This window comes from Poecilia latipinna, unplaced genomic scaffold (genome assembly GCF_001443285.1).
Source record: "Poecilia latipinna isolate Pla-1442-1.1 unplaced genomic scaffold, P_latipinna-1.0 Scaffold16, whole genome shotgun sequence".
NCBI lineage: Eukaryota > Metazoa > Chordata > Actinopteri > Cyprinodontiformes > Poeciliidae > Poecilia > Poecilia latipinna.
In genome coordinates, this window is record NW_015112632.1 from 41409 (window position 1) to 61590 (window position 20182).

The 20182-nt window shown below is 36.2% G+C and overlaps 1 protein-coding gene across 4 annotated transcripts in view; it reads right to left on the reverse strand.

Moving 5' to 3' along the window:
- Window positions 1-389: 389 nt before the first annotated feature.
- Window positions 390-20182, reverse strand: part of nsmfa (NMDA receptor synaptonuclear signaling and neuronal migration factor a) — a 39372-nt gene continuing 19579 nt past the window's right edge. For 3 of the 4 annotated variants that reach the window (XM_015033534.1, XM_015033560.1, XM_015033543.1), the window contains 10 exons: window positions 14573-14625; window positions 11461-11550; window positions 7383-7513; window positions 6438-6521; window positions 6268-6301; window positions 4851-4921; window positions 4673-4752; window positions 4138-4240; window positions 1649-1724; window positions 390-826 (listed from right to left, as the gene is read on the reverse strand). In XM_015033534.1, the coding sequence (XP_014889020.1) occupies window positions 729-826; window positions 1649-1724; window positions 4138-4240; window positions 4673-4752; window positions 4851-4921; window positions 6268-6301; window positions 6438-6521; window positions 7383-7513; window positions 11461-11550; window positions 14573-14625 (820 nt within the window). In that variant the 3' untranslated portion in view covers window positions 390-728. The remainder of the gene's footprint in view (window positions 827-1648; window positions 1725-4137; window positions 4241-4672; window positions 4753-4850; window positions 4922-6267; window positions 6302-6437; window positions 6522-7382; window positions 7514-11460; window positions 11551-14572; window positions 14626-20182) is intronic. The other variant, XM_015033550.1, reaches the window with a different exon arrangement.

Sequence of the window (20182 nt, forward strand, 5' to 3'; positions counted from 1 at the left end):
AAATCTCTAGAGAGATAATACATTCATTCAAAGCAATGGCGTTGAATATTATAATGTGATCATAGAATAGACAGATTCATTAAATTCATGGCAAAAACCTGAGTTATTTCAAAGTATCTCCATATGAAATTGCACGACAATGCACTTCAAAAATAAACGATGATCCAATATAGAGTATTATTTGCATGACTAAGGCTATACTAATATATCAATGTGAACTATACACACTTTAACATTACTGATGTATATGTATGTCTCAGGGGCCAGTCTGAGAGGTCAAAACACAGAACCACATTGAGACAGGATGAGTTACAGCAATTCATCTGAAGCACATTGCCCCCCCAGAAAGCCATGGCATTGCAACAACAGTGTGACAAAAACTGTATATGTATACACTTTTAATCATCAGTTTATATTTTTGAAACTCAAGTGATGAAGAAAAAAAAAAAGATTTGACAGGTTTGATATGGATAGTTCAGCTTCGTTGGGGTTTATCCTCATTTTTTTCCCACATTTCCTCCGTCGTTCTACATTGTCCTGCTGCTGCTTTTTCCTCCACTTCCAGCCTTCACCACCATTAAAGCAGGTACGACCTTTTATTATTATTTTTTTAAGCTGTCGGCCCCAACCTGACAATTAAGATATGTTCTCCCACCGGATCGTCAGTTTTAACAGTGTCCTCTTGGCACTGCTGGGCTACTGCTGCACTGTTTGTCAGCATGTCTTTGTCACAAAAGGTCCTCGTAGTCCAAGAGTTTCGAGTGTTGGCGCGTCTTCCAAAGGCGGTAAAGGCGAAAATCGAAGTACATCTCGATCATTTCTTTGCCTTTAATGATAAATGACGAGAAGATAAAAAAAAAAAGTTAATTACATTTATTTATTTTTAGAAAAAAACAAAATGCTTACATAGTTTTTGAGTTTATGATCTGGATTACTTTAAAACACCAACATAACATGATGCTGCCACAATTTTACTTCCCAGCTGTAAAATTATGCCAGCTTTCCTCTTTCACCTCCAAATGCAATGTCAGCCATTATTTTTTCCTTTTTTGATACGTTAGTGTTTGGCATGCTGAGGTAAGTGAATCTTCATCAGTGAAGACGGAACGTCAGAGATTGTATGTTGCCGTTGTTTTGCAATTTGTCAAGATGTCCATAAAAATCTGCGATAGTCTCTTTTTTTTTTTTTTTTTTAGCTGGAGATACACATTTGATAGACAGCCATTTTGTGGATTTTTATTTTTATTTTTTCTGTAATTTTTTTCCTCTCAAGATTGGCTACTCTATTCAAGTAAGGTCTTCATGGGCTGGCTAGAGATTAAAATTAAATTATACTTTTGCCAAAATGTTTATTTAACTTTTTAAAAATTATTCCTGTTCAAGGTATTATCACGGTTGATGAATGAAAAGTATATTTTTAATAGAACATGGACCTTTTCTGCATCACATCTAAAGGAAAGAGAAGCATGCAGAGTAAAGAGGGAATCGTTATTCATTAAGACTTGATTTGATTTGAAATGAAAACACTGTAAATAAAAGGAGAACATCTGTTTTATAAATCCTCCTCCTTATCTGTCAGTGCTGGACAGATGGCATGTGTGTGAATCATACTGTAAGTGTTGGATGTAGGGTGTGTTCCTGGGCCTACCTTGTGCAGACAGCTCCAGCGGTGATTCAAACTCAACAGAATATGGCCTCATCAGATTCTTCAGTTTCTGGAACAGCTGTTGGGCACAGATAAGAAAGCGAGCGGCAATTAATCCGGCCTCTCTTGTAACAAGGGAGCCGGCGTGTTCAGTGACACACACCAAGCAGAAACCCATAAATTCAGCTCGTTACTGTCTCACAGACAAAACTGTTTCTGTGCAGGTGACAAAAAAGACAAAATATGCAAGGCTGTTGGTCTTTACTCCTGGCTTTCATATTACCACCTCTTTTAAGGACAACTCTATGTTATAAAAGGTATTACAATATATAAATACATGTAGAAACAATTTTTCTGTGGAGAAACTGTAGGTGACAAATTCTTACTATACTTCTGTTTACAACAAGAACAAATCACTACTTTAGATTTTTTTTTTTAAGTCTTGCCATTCTCTTTAAATGCGACACTGTAAATTCCTAAACTCAGATAGCTAAGGACCTGAAAATATAATGTGGCAAAAATAATGAATGGGAGATAACCGCCCAGCGTTTGAAGCAATGTCTCTTTTGGTTGTGTTCTTACTTTTCAAATGTCCAGTAAAAGCTAGCTGTACTGCAATGCTAACGCTGGCATGGAATGTACTGTAGACTGTGTGATTTATTTTTATATCTGTTTTTTTCTACAGGAAATAGATATCACAACACTACACATCCTGTTAGCGGAGAACACCACACTACACACTATGAACACTAGGGAGCGCTGCTTATAAGAAAGTACAGCATTGGAGCGAAACCACTGTGTCCGACTTCTCAGTANGAAANTGACAAAAAATGTTATGCATAAGTTGGTTTTCTCTACCAACTTTACCAATCTAGTAACTAGCATTTTTGCCCAACTTTCCTTTGAAAATAGCTTAACCTCAGTTAGATTGGATGAAGTCTATCTAGAGCGATTTTCAAGTGTTGCGAGTTGCAACAGATTCCTAATTAGATTTCGGTCTGGACTTTGACTGGGCCACTGTAATACAAAGATAAGCTTTAGTCTAAATAATTCTATTGTAGCTAAAATCAAAACAACACGAGCCAATAACATCACCACATAAAATCAAGGTGATACTGATCAAACACAAATGCTAACTCATATGTTAAGTGAGCACATCCAGCACACACAAACATTTATGACACGTTTGGAAAACCATAATTTCTCAATACCTTTTTGTCCCTGTAGATACAGAACGATTAATGTTACAAATAGGAATGACAACATATCTCATCACACTATATCTATTCAAGTTAGTTTGTGATTGTGATGTCTCAGGCATAACTTTTTGACAGGAGTTTTCTCTCTGTGAGTCTGCTGTTGCCACACACTCAGTCTCTTAACTCAGAAAATCCTGGCTGCGCGTGTGGCTGATTTCAAAGGGACTCAGAGGATCTCTTGTAAACTGGTACAAATGATGAAATTTATGTCACACAGGTGCAATGGGAGGTCATGACGTTAAATTCTATATCATTTTCAAACCTGCACAGTATAACACACGTTATTTTCTTTTTGAAATCCTAAAAAATAAATTAATATTCTCTGGAGAAAATGTAAATAGAAAATAGGGAATGTCTTTTTGAGGCGTTTAAGGAAACTACAGTGCATGTTTACAGGTATTCCAACCAGAATCATGAACTTAAGTCCCTATGTATATACATAAAAAAGAGCAATCTTACACCTGTTTTTTTTTTTTTTTCACTTTCGCTTCATATGATCCTAAAAAACAAAAAGCTTGTAGCTGTGTTTGTCTGTCTAGGTGCAGAAATCCCTGATGTGTAGTCTGTTCTGCAGACTGTCCATCAACCCCAGAGAGAAGCACTTTATATAACAAAGCATTGTTTGGCAGACATGACGGGAACAGACAGATGGGTCAGACAAACACCGCTGGCGATGGTCTGTTGCTGCTTATATGTTTGCCAGCTTGTGTCTGCAAAGCCATTGTTTATCCTTTATTTTGGCATGTTTGTGTGTCTTAATAGCTGTTCAGATCAGGTACAGAGAGGTGTAGCATCACTTGGTATGTGTATGTGCCACTCAAATACACTCCGCATAATCACTTAGGAATATGAGAAAACAATTATGAGTGGAGAAAGACAGAGCTCACTGGTTTAAAGGGAACCTTTTAGCCTTTGGTGAAGCTTGCATCTCATGTAGGGATTTTATTAACTAATATACTCTTAAGAAATATTAACGATCAAGTGCAAGGTATACATTTTATGCTGCAAAAATAACAGCTTTCCAAGTATTTTTGGTCTATTTTTAGTGCAAATACCCTAGGGCACTGGACATGAGACAAAACTAACTTAAGATGTTGTAAGTGAAATAATCTGTCAGTGGAACCAATACTTCAAAAAATAAAAATAAATACATTTTAAGAAATTGGTTTCTTAAAACAAACTTCTGTTTTTTTTTTTTTTTTTAATATTATATTATGTAAGGTGTCGGAATACCTTTTCTCCATTGGGGTTTCCCAGAACGTAGCATCCCATTATGTGGATCACATTTGGCTCAGGGTTGACTTTACTCATAAAGCGACTCAATCTTCTCCAAAATCTGACAAAAACAAAAAAAAACAAAAAAAACAAAAAAACACAGAAAATAAAATCTGTATGAGATTTTTGTGAAAACATTTCCAGGGCAATAAAGACAAGAACTAAGTGAACCAGTGCTCCTGTCAAATAATAACAACAGCATAATTAAGACCAAATAAGCTATGTGAAGCTATAAATATTTCATCAATTGTTACTGATATTTTTCCCAAGATAGTACCAAGACATCCTGGGGAGAAGCTTTGATAAACTTTTAAGTTCAAGAGCTGAGAAATAAAACACCACATATATTTTTGTTTCAGATGAAAACTACCAACACTCCCAGTCATGTTTCTTCACATGTCTGAATCTTCAAAGACATTAAAGATAAATGCAATTTGTGACAGGACAAAAAAGTAAAAAAAAAAAATAAATAAATAAATAAAAAGCCTCCTACTGGCTCATATCTTCTTCTTTTTCCACTTTAGCAAAGGTTGCCACCTTGTTCTTCAGTAGATACAGATGACCAGGGCCTCCCTGTTAAACAAATATTAGCCCACATTTAAAAAAAGGAGAAAAAGAATTAAAGATCAAGAGGTTACAATAAAACTAAAATATGAAATCTTCCATCTCACCTGACAGAAGATAAGCATCCTCCAGAATTTACTTCCTCTCCTGTAAGCTGTGAGCTTCTTGTCTATTTCCTCTGTTAGCCAGAAATAAAGTGGGATAAAATGAAAAAGATGAACAGACCACACTTCGAGACAGAAGCATGTAAATGTGTAATAGCATGATATTTAGAAGCCCTTGATTCATGGATGAGATCCAGATGTAATTCTGTAATCTGAACATTTAAATACAGATTTGAAATGATCTTTTAAAATGTTCTGTGTGAGCTTTATTTCACGTAGAGATGCTGAAATCTCAGGGGAACTTTTGCGTTAAATGTTTTTATTATGAGCAATACTTTACAAATGCAGACGGTAATTTTAAATAACAGCAGGTAAGTCGATTGGAAGGATTAAACTGGATTTAAACACGCATTATGAGCCAAATCTAAGCTATAATTCGGAGATTTAATTGCATGTCGGGTTTCTCCCCAAGCCATTTGCTTGACTTCTGATTCTCGCTCTGCAACAGGAGTCAGTTTGGACTGTTCTGCTGCTCAGCTGAGATTAAAACCTAAAGGTGGCTCATCCTGTATATTTGCACTCAGAGAAGTCACAAAAAATGAAATTCATATTGAGCTTCAGCTTTAAAATAAATTTTCTAAAAGTGTAAAGTCTGCTCATGAAATTATGCCTCATTTGTATGAAAACTCTGCACAGAACATGTTTGTTGGGGCCACGAAACACCACAGCTCAAGCTGCAAATTAATTTTCCTTGAAAATTAAAATTAAAGAAATTACACAGACTTGCCCAGAAGCGCAGATACAATAAAGAAATAATTAACTAAACAGAAGTTCCTTACTTTTTGTGCTAGGTTTACGTATAAAAGGTTGTTTGATTTTTTTTATATCTTTCTCCTCACTGATAAATTTGGCTTTAGTGAAAGAATTAAAAAGGCCAAATGTCAAGTAAAAATCTATTAGAGAGCAGTAGAATCTAATTTCAGCTGAATCAGGGTGCATAAAGCTAATGCATGTGCGTGGCAAGACCAAATTCTTAAAATAAATCATCAAGTGGTTGAACAAAGTACCGGTGAATGTACATAAATTGTACGTCATACTATAGATGGAAAATTTCTGTAAAAGGATCTATGATGGTCTAATTTTTTGACAGCACACAACCTGACATTATTACATGGATGTGTATATGTTTTACACTTACTGTGTAGGAAAACACTGCAAATTCCAAGTTTTGCATGAAAATACAGTTTTGCAGTTGCATTGGTATTTTTGCTGAAGCATTAATTACATTTAAAGTAATTTGGGTTGTTTTAAAGTTAACTTAGCACAATTTTTAAACAATTATTTACACAGATGCTGACAGCTTACTATGACTTTTTACATTTTTGTTGTATGTTAAGCAAACAGTAGGCAAATAACTCACCCAAAATGTCATCAAAAGTTGCATGTTCATGATCCTGTGAAAAGAAACACAATTTAGCACTGAATACCTGTATTAATGGAAAAAAGAAACGTAAATGATGATTACAGGCTGAATGACCTTTCTGTTTTTCAGCGTACAAAACATATTAGTCTTCAGTGTGTTGGACTCACATAGAGGATGGGGATGATGGACGGATCATCCCTGCGGATTATGGTGGGAATGTATTCTGCTTTTGGAACCTTGGAAGAGATCAGCTGAAGATGGAGCAGAGAGGACACAGAGGACTAATTAGTCAAGTTATTTAAATGACATTCACAATTCAAAGGCTTCATTCATCCTAGTTGTCATGACTAGAAAAAAAACACCCTGGCAGCCCTCTACATCAGCCCGTTTTAACCAATAACTATCGACTCATTAATAATGCAGTTTTAAGAAGACATGGGCAATGTACAGGACCTGATATAGAAGCGAAAACGCACACTGGTGTTATTTTGGAGTTTGTTTGTTTTTTTTAACTTAAAAATAAAGATCTAAGCTCTACTTAGGGCTAACATTTTGAATTTAAGAATGAGCACAGAGGTGAAGATTTTTTAAAAGTCCTCTTAAAACAAGTCATACATGGTTTTATTTTATCTTGACTGGACTATTGCAATTGACTTCATGATGGCACTAAAGCTGAAGAGTCACATATCAGAAGTCCTGTTTGACTTTTAGCTGGCACACCAAAGCAAGACCACAGAGTTTAGTTCTCCAACTGTCTCTGATGATAGCATAGATTGAATTTGTATTATGAGTCAGCTCTTTTGTTGGTTTGTGGTATGTTTGGTGTTTGGTTTGGATTACGTCTTATATGGATGACTTTTCCTTTCCATCCAGTTGGTTTGTTTTCTTTTTAACAGCCTGTCGATCAGTTATAACCTCTGATTGTTTGGATTGGAAGAATAAGAAAGACCCAAGAAAAGCCAGTAATGAGGGACAATACATGGCTTTCTACATTTAGTTCTTTATCCTTTACTCATGAGTTCATTATCATCTCAATGCAGCTCCATTATTATGTTAAAGAGATTTTGCTCTCTCTTCTTCCAGACAAAATCAGCCGAATACTGTAATAATACCATAATTTTGGGAGGAACAAAGTCATCTCCTTCACAGGCCAGCCTCTCCATCTCTTTCTCCTCCTCCCAGTCTAGAGCATCATCAAGGGCTCCGTCCTCCAGGGCGTTAGTGGAGGCCTGCAGGTCTCCACCTGGAAGACAACAAGGCACAGGGCAGAGCATCAAGATCAAGACCTGAGGCAACAGGAAGCACGTGGAGATGCTGGAAGAGCAGTGGGAGGCCAGCGATGTGGCAGAGAGATAGTTAGGGAGTCGAGACCAGATCAGAGAGAAAGGATGAGGTGAGAGGATGAATCTCATAATGATGACATAAATGAGAGAAAACGACAGGAAGGGAACCAAACACTGAGTTTGGCTACTACCAACCAGGAAAACGCTTCTGAACTGATAAAGCTGATAATTTAACTGCCTGTATTTAAGAGTCCTGTTTATGCTACTTGTAGTACATAAAGAATAACTCAATCATGCATGAAAGTTTATAAAATATTTTCTAGATGCTGTAAATGAATGTTATGATGGAGAATTGGAGCCAGCCCAAGAAAAAATAAATGAAACGCATCATGAGCCAATTACTGGTATCAATTTATACAAATGTTTACAAGTTCCAAAAGTATTTTGGTTTCAAAGTCCTTTAAATCAAACTCCAGACAAAATACTGGAGGCTTTTCTCACGCTGTTTAGAGGGTAACATTTTCTTTGCTGCACACTGCCAGTGAGCTGGATGAACGATGACTCTAACACATCTCATGCTTACAAAGGGAGAAAAATTTCTCTGGGAATATTTTCAGATAGTAGAAAAAATGATGGTGCTCTTATGAGTGGTATGTTAGTTAAAGAAGCAAAAGATTTCATACCTTACACTCAAATTCTGTGTTTATACTTTAGTTGATGCTATGTTGTTTTAAGCCACTGATACTGTGAAACATAAAACCTTTTCTCAGATATCATAAAGTGTCAGATTTACTTGTGAATTCACCCAGGCTGGAACATTTTTGATTTATTTTAAATAAAAGGTTATTTCACTGCATGACTTTCAATGTGATTAGAGCTGCAGGCCTTATTTAAGGGCTTCTGAGGGTAATTTCTGTCCATTCAATGATCTTGAGAGACGTTTTCTTTGAAAGTAAGTGGGGGAGTGGTGTGATGAAAGTCTCCTTAAACAGGTTGCTCTCTTAGGACCTTTACAAACTGTGGAGTACAGAATAAAATAGACAGATAATGGGCCTATATTTCACAAACTGAAAGCCGCAGTGTTGTCAGCTGTGACAGTGCACCTGTTTCATGCTGAACAGGTGTAAAGTTCAATGCCTCTGCTGGGAGAAAGTAGTTTCGAACGCATGCTGTGATTCTGAGACGTGTCTTGGATTTTTGACATCGGTCGGTTTCCACATTGACTGGTTACCTTTTACTCGCTGGGGAGCAGTTTGACATTTTAACAGCAGAAATCTGTGTTGCACTGGAGCATGCAGCACAAATTATTAGTTATTTCAGAGTGGAGCTCACATTTGTGTTTTGAAAGCTTTGATCTTGTCATACTGTCATATTTGGAGAGAACAGCTCAGATATCCTGTGGCACCAGAGCCGGCCCAGGGCATAAACAAACCAAGACGATGCTTTGGTCCCCCAGCATGGGGCCCCCAGTAGCATTTGAATTATTAAACAAAATATTGATATCAAACCTTATGATTCTAAATAATTCAAAGTTTTTAATATCCTAAGTTTCTGTTCTCCATTTCAAACAACTAACATTTTATTTTGTTTTGGATTTAAAATAGTTCTCCATTACACCAGTTGTACTTATGCACAGGAAAGTCATCATATTCATACTTTTGTTAAGACATACTTTAATGCCAATAGTTTGATTATCTCTGCTGCTGGTGTTTCAGTAGAGTCACAGTTTATGCGCACTGTACCTGCAAATAAATTTCACAGAATAACTTATAAATCTCACTGAGTTTTCTGTAAACAATGCCAATTATATAAGCAAGCTGTATGCCAGACATGACTGGTCTGTCAATTTATTAAATACATCAAAACAAAGAACTCCCATTATTTTCAGTCAATAAATACATCAGCTAAAATCTTATATAAAAAATTAATTAAAGATAATGGATATATCCTCACCACTAGACATACTATTGCAGTCCCTTCACTTTCTGCTGAGGTTATAACTATTATTTTTTGTCAAACATTCTGCAGCACCTTTTACTTCACCTATCAGTTGTCGACTTTAGAAACAAAATTTTAATCTGCAGATCTTCAAGACAATCAAATATTCATATCTGACAGGAACATCCTAATCACTGCAGCTCGACTAAAGGCTGTTTTTTTTTTTTTAAGTTTCATGTTTTTAATGATTTTGATTTTGACCTTTCTTTGTGTTTCTGTCTTTCTGATTTTATTCAGTTTGTCTAAATTTATGCAATTTACATTCAAAAGCAGTTTAATCTTGACCTCCTGCTTGTCCCAACTTTCTAATCATCAAACTGGTTTTCTATCATTTCATTTATTAATTCAAGGTTTTTATAATCTTTTCTTATCCTTGGGTTTCAGTTGTTCTTATACAGTCTTTGTTGCCATCAGCTGTGCTTGCCACTCTTATTATATGTCTTCTTTGGGTTTTAGTTTCAGGTTTTCAGTACTTCATTTTGGAGTGCTTTTTTTTGTCATTTCGAACAATATGCATTATTGTGAAACAAGTAATTATGCTACATTAAATCACATTCCATGGCAAAATTGCGGTGGATGAGTAAAAATAGCATGAATGGAGGGACATAGATGACAAAATAGGATCAGAGTTAAGGCCAACAAAGACACAGCAGAGGTTCAAGAAACATAAACCACCACATTATATTTTCATCAACTCATTTCTTTGGATTAAACACTGATGAAGGTGGGGAGGGGGGGATCAAAGCACAAACCCGAACATTAGTGCAGACAAACATCATGCAGACAGTCTGAGCTGACTCGCACTTCCACAGCCCCGCAAATTCACAAAAGACACACAAGTCCTTACAGTAACATTTCTACCAGCTGAAACACTCGGACTTGGACACACTCCATCGTGGGGGACATACTCACAGAACGAGAGAGCATCACAAAGTTGAAGACAGACCCACAATCATAGAGAGACAGATGGACAGGGTCATAATCAACAGCAGAAACAGTCAGTTTGTACGTGTGACTGTGTCATTCATGTGTGACTCTGTTATTTTTTTTCTTTTTCGCCGTGTTAGTTAGTCTTAGTCAGGATGTGAGCTGTGATGCCAAAAGCTACTTCGTTATACGGAGGATCTATAGAGCAGACTGTGCTGTTAAATAGTGAGTCCTCTCTGGGTTTTTAATGTTTTCAGTCAAATCTTCTACAAAAACAAGAGTTTAGAGTACAAAATTGGTAGAGAATAACAGCAGATTCTCTATGTGAATCTCGTCCAGAGTTACCACGGGTCTCCTGGTTGAAACTTGGACTAAATCTGCTTTAAACCACTCCTTAACTTTCTCTCTGATGTGTTTCGTGGTCTTTTTCACTGTTCGTCCACTAATTTCTTACAAAACTCTGAGACCTTCACAGAATAGCTGGATTTATACAAAGAGTAAAGAACTGTACATAGACACTACACTGTTTGGATTGTGTCTTTTGTATGTTAGTTTTAGTTTAAAACTGGTTTTTTGTTTCTTCAACTGGACTTTATATAAGCTACATAAAATACTGGAGAAACACATCAAAGTTTGAGCTTTTTAAGTGGCAAAATTTAAAGAGATTCAAAAAGCATGAACACTTCTTGAAATGAAAAATGTTACAGCTCAAACATGTAGAATGTGATATCTAGTTGCAGCACTATCAAATTTGCATTCAGCAAGATATTTATTACAGATTACATTAAATAATACTTTTGTGGGTATTTGCATGTGCAAAAATATTACCTCAAAATCTGTGTTTCTAAATAGGATTTAATTATCAGTTATTGTTCCTTGTGGCACCATTTCATCAATCCCTATGTTGCTTTCTTTCTGCTAGCAGCTCAAGCCTAACTTGGTGTGTCTTTGCTTGTGGATGTGTCCGTCCGTGTTAACTCACTGTCTTTAGCCTCATGAGGGGAGTCAGTCTTGAGTGGGGTGGGGTCACTCCAGGAACGGCTGAAACTCTTCGATCTACGCTCAGCGAATGCTAGTGTAGGTGAGGAGAGAGAGTCACACACACACACTCACGCCCACTCTCGCGCACACAACAGGAAGCCCTCAGAATGGCTTTTTCCTCAAAGCACACACACTGCCAAAAACAAACAAGAGACAGCAAAGACTGCTGCAGCTACCAGAGCACAGATACAGAAAGCGCACAGAGCAACAAACTCTTCTCCACAAACACTGCTTACACACAAAACCGACAAACAAATGAGCACGCAAACAGCACACAGTCATTCTGTTGCTTGTTGTTGTTTGCATGTTTATCCATTTACCACATGTTCATCAGTTCGCATTTTATGCATTTATAGAGACAGGACGAGTTAACATAGCTATTTACAGATTCTATTCTACGTTATTGTTTATATAGAATAAACTACGATTATTATTTCCCTTATGCTGGTTTGTTTCGATTGTTGTTCCTTACATGTCATACCATTTAACCATGAGTCTGTGAAAAAAATAAATGTCATTCCACTTTTCATAAATCTTACATTTTAGGCTTTGAAACTGTGGCCAGACTCCACAAAATGCAAATTTCACTGCATCAAGTGCAAATAAAGCGTTGAATAACAAAAATAGAACAAGAATTCACAAATTGTGTGCAATCACAATCACCCTCTGAAACGCCCACTTTGACATGGAGCTGTGTTCATATGATCAGCAGTCCAACAACCCCAACAGGCCCGATCCAGCAAATAATTCACTTCAAGGCGCAGTACAGTAATAGAAAACAAACATTCCAACAATCAAGGCTTGATGCTGCCGCATCTGTGGCATCGATTCTGTGGCTGAATGGCTTCCAAATAGTAACAGTGTGGAGCTCAAACAATGAGATCATTCTGGTGGGCTCTATGCTGGTCATAGTGTATTTCTCTCAATAAACATGAGTAAAATGGGTTGTTCCAGACAGTTCAGAAAAACGGCGTACTTTGATCTAAAAGAAGCTCCTCTGATAAAATGTTCTAAAAAGCTTTAACGCAGATATTAAGAGATCAAACAAAAGCCAAACAGAAAAGACTTCAGTGACCAACTTTGGGATGATCAGTGAAGGTCTACTGTTCCCTGAGAGTGCTGAAGAGGGAAAAAAAATGCATAAGTAAAGCTAAACTATCAACAAGAAACACCCAAAAAGCTTCATTTTTGAAAACACCACAATTTCTCCTAGAGACAAACGGATCTAAAGACAAATGGATCCACATTTTATGAACTGATGAAAGCAAGAATTTTCCTTTTGAGTCTAGGCGCCAAAGGTTTGTCAGATGAACTGTACCGAATTCATACGGTGTGTCATGTTCATAAGATCAGTAAATAACAGGAAAGCTAAATTTTCCAACCATTTTCAGTTTACACAGCAAAGCCTTGAGCTTATAAAACAAAACAAAAAAACTGATGATATTGCTTTTTTTTCATCCATCTGCTTCATATTCTTTATTCCTGACCTTCTGAGGACTGATCATAAATAGAACTGGGACTTTAATATGTTAATTTTGATTCATTTGCTACATTAAAAACAACACTTTAAAATAATTAAGACATTTAATTGCGCAGTGGAACGTAAAGCCCTCCGCCACTCGTCTAGTGTTTACATTTAGTCTAAATGTCAGATGTCCCAGTGTAAGTGAATGCAGCACCTAATGATCTGCAGGCTACATAATGCTCCCTACCCTCTGCTCAACTTACAGGCAGCACAAATGAAAGGTTTTTATAGCGTAAGGATCAATAATCAGTGCGCAAATGTCACAACGCTAAAGAGGAATAAAAGTATGTTGGACAGGTTTTGAAAACAAATGTCACAAAATTTTCAGCATTTTAAATCTAAACTGATGGAATGAGACACCCAGATAAGGTGGGGAAGAAACAAACAGCTAAACATGTGTTAGCATTGCTTTGCCCTCCTGCTTTCAGTGCTGAATGTTTTTCTACTTTTACTTTGTTGCCATTGTGACTGAGGGGCGATTTAAATGATTTAAAAATCCCATCTCCACTAAAATGCAGTGACTTGAAAGAGCGACAGAGAGGACTTGAACACTTCTGAATATCGAACTAAATAACAGAAAACATGTTTGGTAAAATATCAAAGCATTTAATTTTTTTTTTTTTTTTGACAAAGTAGCATAATTTAGAAGAGCATAAAGTATAAAGCCGCTGATTTTTTTTACCAAAGGACAAGCAGGTTTGTACCTGCAATTGGTCACATTGGATATATTTCACTGCATGAAAGCAAAGCCTCAGCATTCCAGTTTTCAATAATCCTGGGTAGAAACAGACACGTCATCAAAAACAATTTTTCTGTCTATTTATGAGCTCAACCAAAATATATAGGAATTGAAAAACTTGGGACATAGAATCAATTATTGGTATTTGCTAAGAAATTAAAATACTTGCGATTAATTTCTTACAAACCTAATTTATTTGACTAATGTGTTTAATCATGTCTTCACTAATAATAAGTTTTGATGATGATTCTTCCATGTTTTGCTTTCAATAAAAGGTGCTATATCCTAAATGCATTTGGTTGTATGTAAATGATAACTATTATTTGGATTTGGATGTTTAATCAGTTTTTTTAAACACACCACAATTATTTCGAACATAAAAAATACATACATACATTGCAACAGATAATATACTTGTATTAAATTTTTTTTTTACTAATGAGCAGCTGTAAAAAAACAAAAAAACAACAAAAAAACAAGCTTAACTCACCGGTGTCTTGTTAGAAATTATTTTGTTTGACATTTACTTAGCAGTTTGCAACCAGACATTCGAAGAACACACATTACATGCAAACGGTTCCAACCATGCATTGACTTGCCTCATCTAAGATACACTGACTAATATAAAACCTTGGAAGTGTGGGGCAAACGGGCAACGCTTGGTGGTATACACATGCAAAGTAACAGTTAGCGGAAAAGAAAAGAAAATGATCATGGTGGGGTGAATAACATCACAGTCAATATGAAACAAACATATCAACTGCTTACATACACACACATCTGACTCACTCTGCGCTTTAATCCTCCTGCTTCCCACCATCCGAAGATGCTTCCGGAAGTTCCTGTGGGTAGCCAAATCGTAGCGGAGGAGGGACAACGGAAAGGCAGAAGACGGAGGACCACAACATGAAGAGGAGATAGAGGAAGGGGTGGGCGAGTGGGAGAGACGGGCAGAGCGAAAAGAAAAGAGTTTACTCTCGAGACTTTCCTAAAGGTTGAAAAGGGACTATTAGGTAAACAAAGAGCGTACATTTTGTTGTCAGTGTGAGCAGAAAATAGGGTTCACAGGCACACAGTGGGTGTAGCATTCTCTCTTATTACTGTGTCAATTAAAATGGGCGGTATAAATAATTTTGTCAGTAACATCTACTCTTGTGGAAACATCTGAAGGCAAAAGGGAGATCCAGTTTTTTTAGATTCTGATGCTGCTGTGTGTTTGGTAGAGGATATCCCTTTTTAAAAAAACACAAACCGATCCGGTAGAAAGCGCTTCAGATATAAATGTCATATTTGTTTGCTCTATGATGGTTTGCATGCAACATACTCTATCCCTAAAAATGGTGTAACACCCAAATTGAGAATTTCTGCGGTAGAGCTGCACAGTATTTCAAATTGAAGTCGGGATGATTATATCAGTTCCTGCAAGACTGCAATCACAAGTGATTCCATGGTTGCAATATATGGCAACCAATATCATATTTTACATGCAACTCACGAGTGGCCGGTTCGAGCTGTCCTTGATAACGTCGCTTGATGCATATTTTAAGTGACTGAGATGCTAGAGCTCAGAGAAATTTGTACAAATAAAAAGAGAGTAAGATTCAGGAAAATTTAATAAAAATTATATTTTCTATTGTAATATTCAGTCAGTATATTGAAATTACATATTTATCGAATATCTCGCAGCCCAGACATTTTGAACCTACAATAAATTTAAAAAAAAAACAGCTAAATACACATCTAATGTGCTCTCAGTGATTCAAAGCACATAATAAATGAGATAAAAAAAACAAATAAATTAGAATTTTACCTTTGCTGTTTTTTGTATAATTGAAGTCGGAGACCATTTTTATCCCCCCAAATGCTAAACTTTGACAGGATTGCTATGATAATATCCTGTGTACCACATAAAATCTAAGTTTTATTTATTCATTTACTTTCATCTACAAATGTGAAAATGATCAACAGAATTCTTATGATGGATCAGGAATAAGGTTGATAAAACCTTCTTAAGAATATTAAAATCTTGTTTTAGATATAAATGTATATTTCTTTGCAATGATAAACTTGTATACGGTGGTCATGCGACATTTGTGTTACACAGTTTTTTAAATGCTGTGATAACCAACAAATAATGGACTAAAACAACCTTGATATTACTTTATGCAGCAACTGGTGATTGCTGGGCATGAAGGACTTTACTTTCAGAGAAGCACAGCAAGTATTTTGATTGATCTTTGCTTGTAACAATTTACTCTCACCTTTCAAATGATCGCTCTGTGTTTTTGTATTCTTGTGATGATTGGACATTCTGCTGCAGCTCAGTTTTCAGCTTTAAATTTTCACAAGAGGCAGAAATAAATAAATAATTGCACTAGGCTGCTCTACAATGGTGGCATAATAATTATAGTAATAATATATGTAAATTTTATTCAACAGTGGGGCAAAAATTACAGTGAATTATTGGTAATAGCTTTCAATGGGTTACAGTTCTGTTGAAAATTTGAAATTTGCGTTGTATGACATTAAGGGTTGCCAGGTTTTATTATTTTTTTTTTTTTTACATTATTTAATCACGTTGAGGCTACCAAAGTTTCCTGGTCAGGCTTATGAAATTAAATTCTCTTTTTAGTTTTATGATCAAGATATGATTTTCACATTTTGCAAAGCTGGAAACTGAAGCGACAGGTCTTGCTTTTTTTATATTTCCTCACAAAGCATCAACTGAGATAAGCAAAACAACTGCAGTCATAAAAGTGAATTTGGAAAATATAAAGCTGAAGTTCATGGATCATAAAATAATAAGGTTTTCCATTGCTAGTTTCTATTTTACTCTTGTCTGATGTTAACTGTAACAAATGGGAAGGAATTTCAGGATGTTTTAGTGTTGGAGATGAACTTGATGGAAAAAAAAACCTTCATGGCTGTTAGTTTGAGGAAAGAGTCATTTTGATCTTAAAAAACAAGCCCCATGTATTTTCATTTAATATCAATTATAACATTATCTCTAACACACACCACATCTCTTATCAACATCCAAGGTGTTGCTTCTCAAATGAAAGCAGATGTATTTTTTGATAGCATTGCTATTTTGTATAATTATTTACCTCTTAATGTGGCTATTAGTAACTTTAAAATCAATTCATTAGTTTTTTGCCCGATCACTTACTGCCAGATTTTGACATAATGTTCTAAGAAAAAGCTCCAAATAAACATGCTTTCATCTTTCTGAGCTCCTCCCATGTCGCCTCTACACACAGTATTCGTGCACCAAGCAACCAGCCAACACTCATTATTAATGGCCTCGGCATGTGGCTGTTTGAGAGTGGGAAGTGTGTTTATCTGATGGTGGGGAAGCACATAAACGTGGAGGGGGGGCGTTAAAGGGGAGCGGACATTTTTATTCAGTTTTTTTTATTTTTTTATTTTGTCGTTGGTTTCCCTCCGGTGGTCTGGAAATTCAACTTGCAGCAAACGTTCATAACAAGTGGACTAAAAGGATACAGATACATTTAAACTGCGTGCTTTGTGGGATAGTCAAAACAATCTTAATTTATTTATTGCATCCATCGAATGGATGCATTAATTGTTTGGAGAGATGAACAGATTTTAAATATAATGAGTATAAAATCTCGTATTGAATGCAAGCTAATAAGATTTTTCTGAGATCAGTTTTGTGAATACATAATTATTTACTATGCTAAATTAGATAAAAATAAAATGAGGTATAATATTTTCTTCCTTAGTTTAAAAGGCAGAGGTGAGATCATACCTGCAGGGTTAGCTTAACAGCAGCATGTCTGTCTGCTGTGTAGACTAATAAGTGTGACTATCTGTCCCAAACAGGCAGTTAGCTTTTGGCTTCTTGTTAGCCAGTTTTTTGCTGCCTCACAACTAAGTGTTTTTTGTTTATGTCTTAAAAGTGCACAGGTTAGTTAAATGTAGCAAAAATGTCTGTTTTTGATATGAACATCTTAGGTTAACTTAGAAATACTGGTAACACTTTATTTGAAGGGGCTTGAATAAGACTGTCATTACACTGTCATAAACATGACATAACATGTCATGAACATGAGTAAGCCTTCATGAATATTTATGACTGTTGTCATAAAGCGTCATTCGGTAAATTATGACTTTTAATACAAAGTTGACATTATTCAAAATGTCTTTGTTATGACAACTTGACATTAACCAAGAAATCATTACTGATATAAATTTGTTATAAAAGTATTACTGATTGCACTTTAAAAATCAGGTAACTTTATGTTATTAAAGGTAAAGTTTAAACAGTAATGATTTCTTGGTTAATGTCAAGTTGTCATACAACGGCATTTTGAATAATGTCAACTTTGTATTAAAAGTGTCATAATTTACCGAATGACGTTTTATGACAACAGTCATAAATATTCATGAAGGCTTATTGATGTTCATGACAGGTGTTATGTCACGTTTATGACAGTGTCATGTCAGTCTTATTCAACCCCCTTCAAATAAAGTGTTACCGAAATACTTTACCTTACTGTACGAAAGGATTCATTGCTCTCTAACAAAAAGCTTAACCGCATTTTTAGTCGTTTTTCTTTTTCCGGTCACCAGTCACATCTATTTCTGACTAGCAGTGGTTTTATATTTATTTCCATGAACACGTGGGAATATCACAAAATTTGATTGGGAAAAAGCCTAATGTGCACGTATCTCTGGTATAAACGCCAAACAAAACTTTGTTTGGCAGCTTCTAAAAAGACAGTAATGATTGCCTACACGCTAGAGGAATTCTAGATTTGCTTCAATTTGGACACTTTCAAACAGGTCATGTTGGTCATGGAGAGCATGTAGCGATCCCAATCCAGTTAATGTGGCTTCAGATAATGACTGGTTCACTTTTAGCAAAGTACATGTTGATTAATGTGTTTCAAAGTGTCAAGAATTCACAGGACTCTCTCTACAATTATGCTCACATCTAAAATATATTAGAGGGCTAAAGATAAAAAAGGCAATTGTAAGCAAATGTGAATTTATGATCATTATAAGATTTATCAGTAATATCCTAATCTTAAGACTGTCTAACATTATGCAGCATTAAGATTGCAGACAAACAGGTAGATCTAAGGTAGCCTCATAAATTCCTCCTTCAAACATTGAGAAACGCTGTTTCCACTTTTTGTTTTCAAGAAAATATAGTGAATACCATCCAACGGGTCCTTCTAAAAGTTGCGCACTAACATTTGCAATTTTCCCAGACATGTTTTAAGCTGCGATTGCTGATTTTGATTAAATACAGTTATTCGCAGCGTTAATGACTCTGTCACTGCAGATGGATGACACTGAGATGTCAAAGGAACCGAGATGTACTGCCTGGTGTCACATTCACCATCTGGCCTTTTGTGACAGAGCATCTGGGTCTGAGTGGGATGCTTTCTGAACTTGCTGGTGAAGCAAGTACCCTTCCAAGTGCAACAGAACGTCCCTCCATTTTTCCAAAGGCTTTAAAATTTTCATTTCTTGTCTAATGAATTTTTAATAGAACTTAAGCTGGAAATATTTGCAAGAAGAAAATCCAGAGATTGTAGATTTATGCAGTTTACCCTTGCACCTTTATGTCAGATTTTGACCCTAATTCCGAGGTTAGATTCTAAAAAAAAAAAAACTCTTCCCCTTTGCATAGCATCCCCAGTCAGGGGACGCTTCATACCTCAGGATGACTTCTGCCGTATCCTGCTCCCTCTCTCGTCTTTTTCTTTGCACAAATCCCCGGAAAGCCCTGCCAGGACGTGGCACAGTATTAAAGGGATAAGAGAGGGAGCCTGGTGGCATAGGGAGGGGTAGGGCCGTGCAGGGAGGCTGATGCCATGGCTTTTAGCTGCAGGGTTCATTTGGCTATGAATGAGACTCTGTTGTAGGTATGGCTACAGATAGCTTTGACAACAGAAGACGGAGGGGATCACTTAAACCAGTTCTAAACAAAATCTCTACCTATCATAATCAAGCCGGGAGGGGACATGAGCCAACAGGAATTAGAGAAGCTGATTTCATGATTTTATTGTGACGTGTTAGTTTGACGTGTTAAAAATGAAAAGGATAATAGCCGAATCTGGTTGAAGATTTAAACCTGTTTGCAAGCAATCCAAAAGCAGAAAAGCTTTTCTTGAAACCCCATGTTGTGACACTCAGACTGTTTATTGTCTGTGCTAATGCTGGACATTGAGTGAAAACTAGGTGTGAAAATCATCGCTTTCAAAGTGTGCCCTGATCAGTGTTAATAGTTGTCAGCGATCGTGTGAAGCCGTCCAACAATTGCTCCAACAAGAGACCAAACTGGATGCTAAATTATTCCAGTCCTACTAAAGATAACAGCTGATGTATTTAGTAAAAGGAAACTGTGGCTGTTTGCGTCCTTTG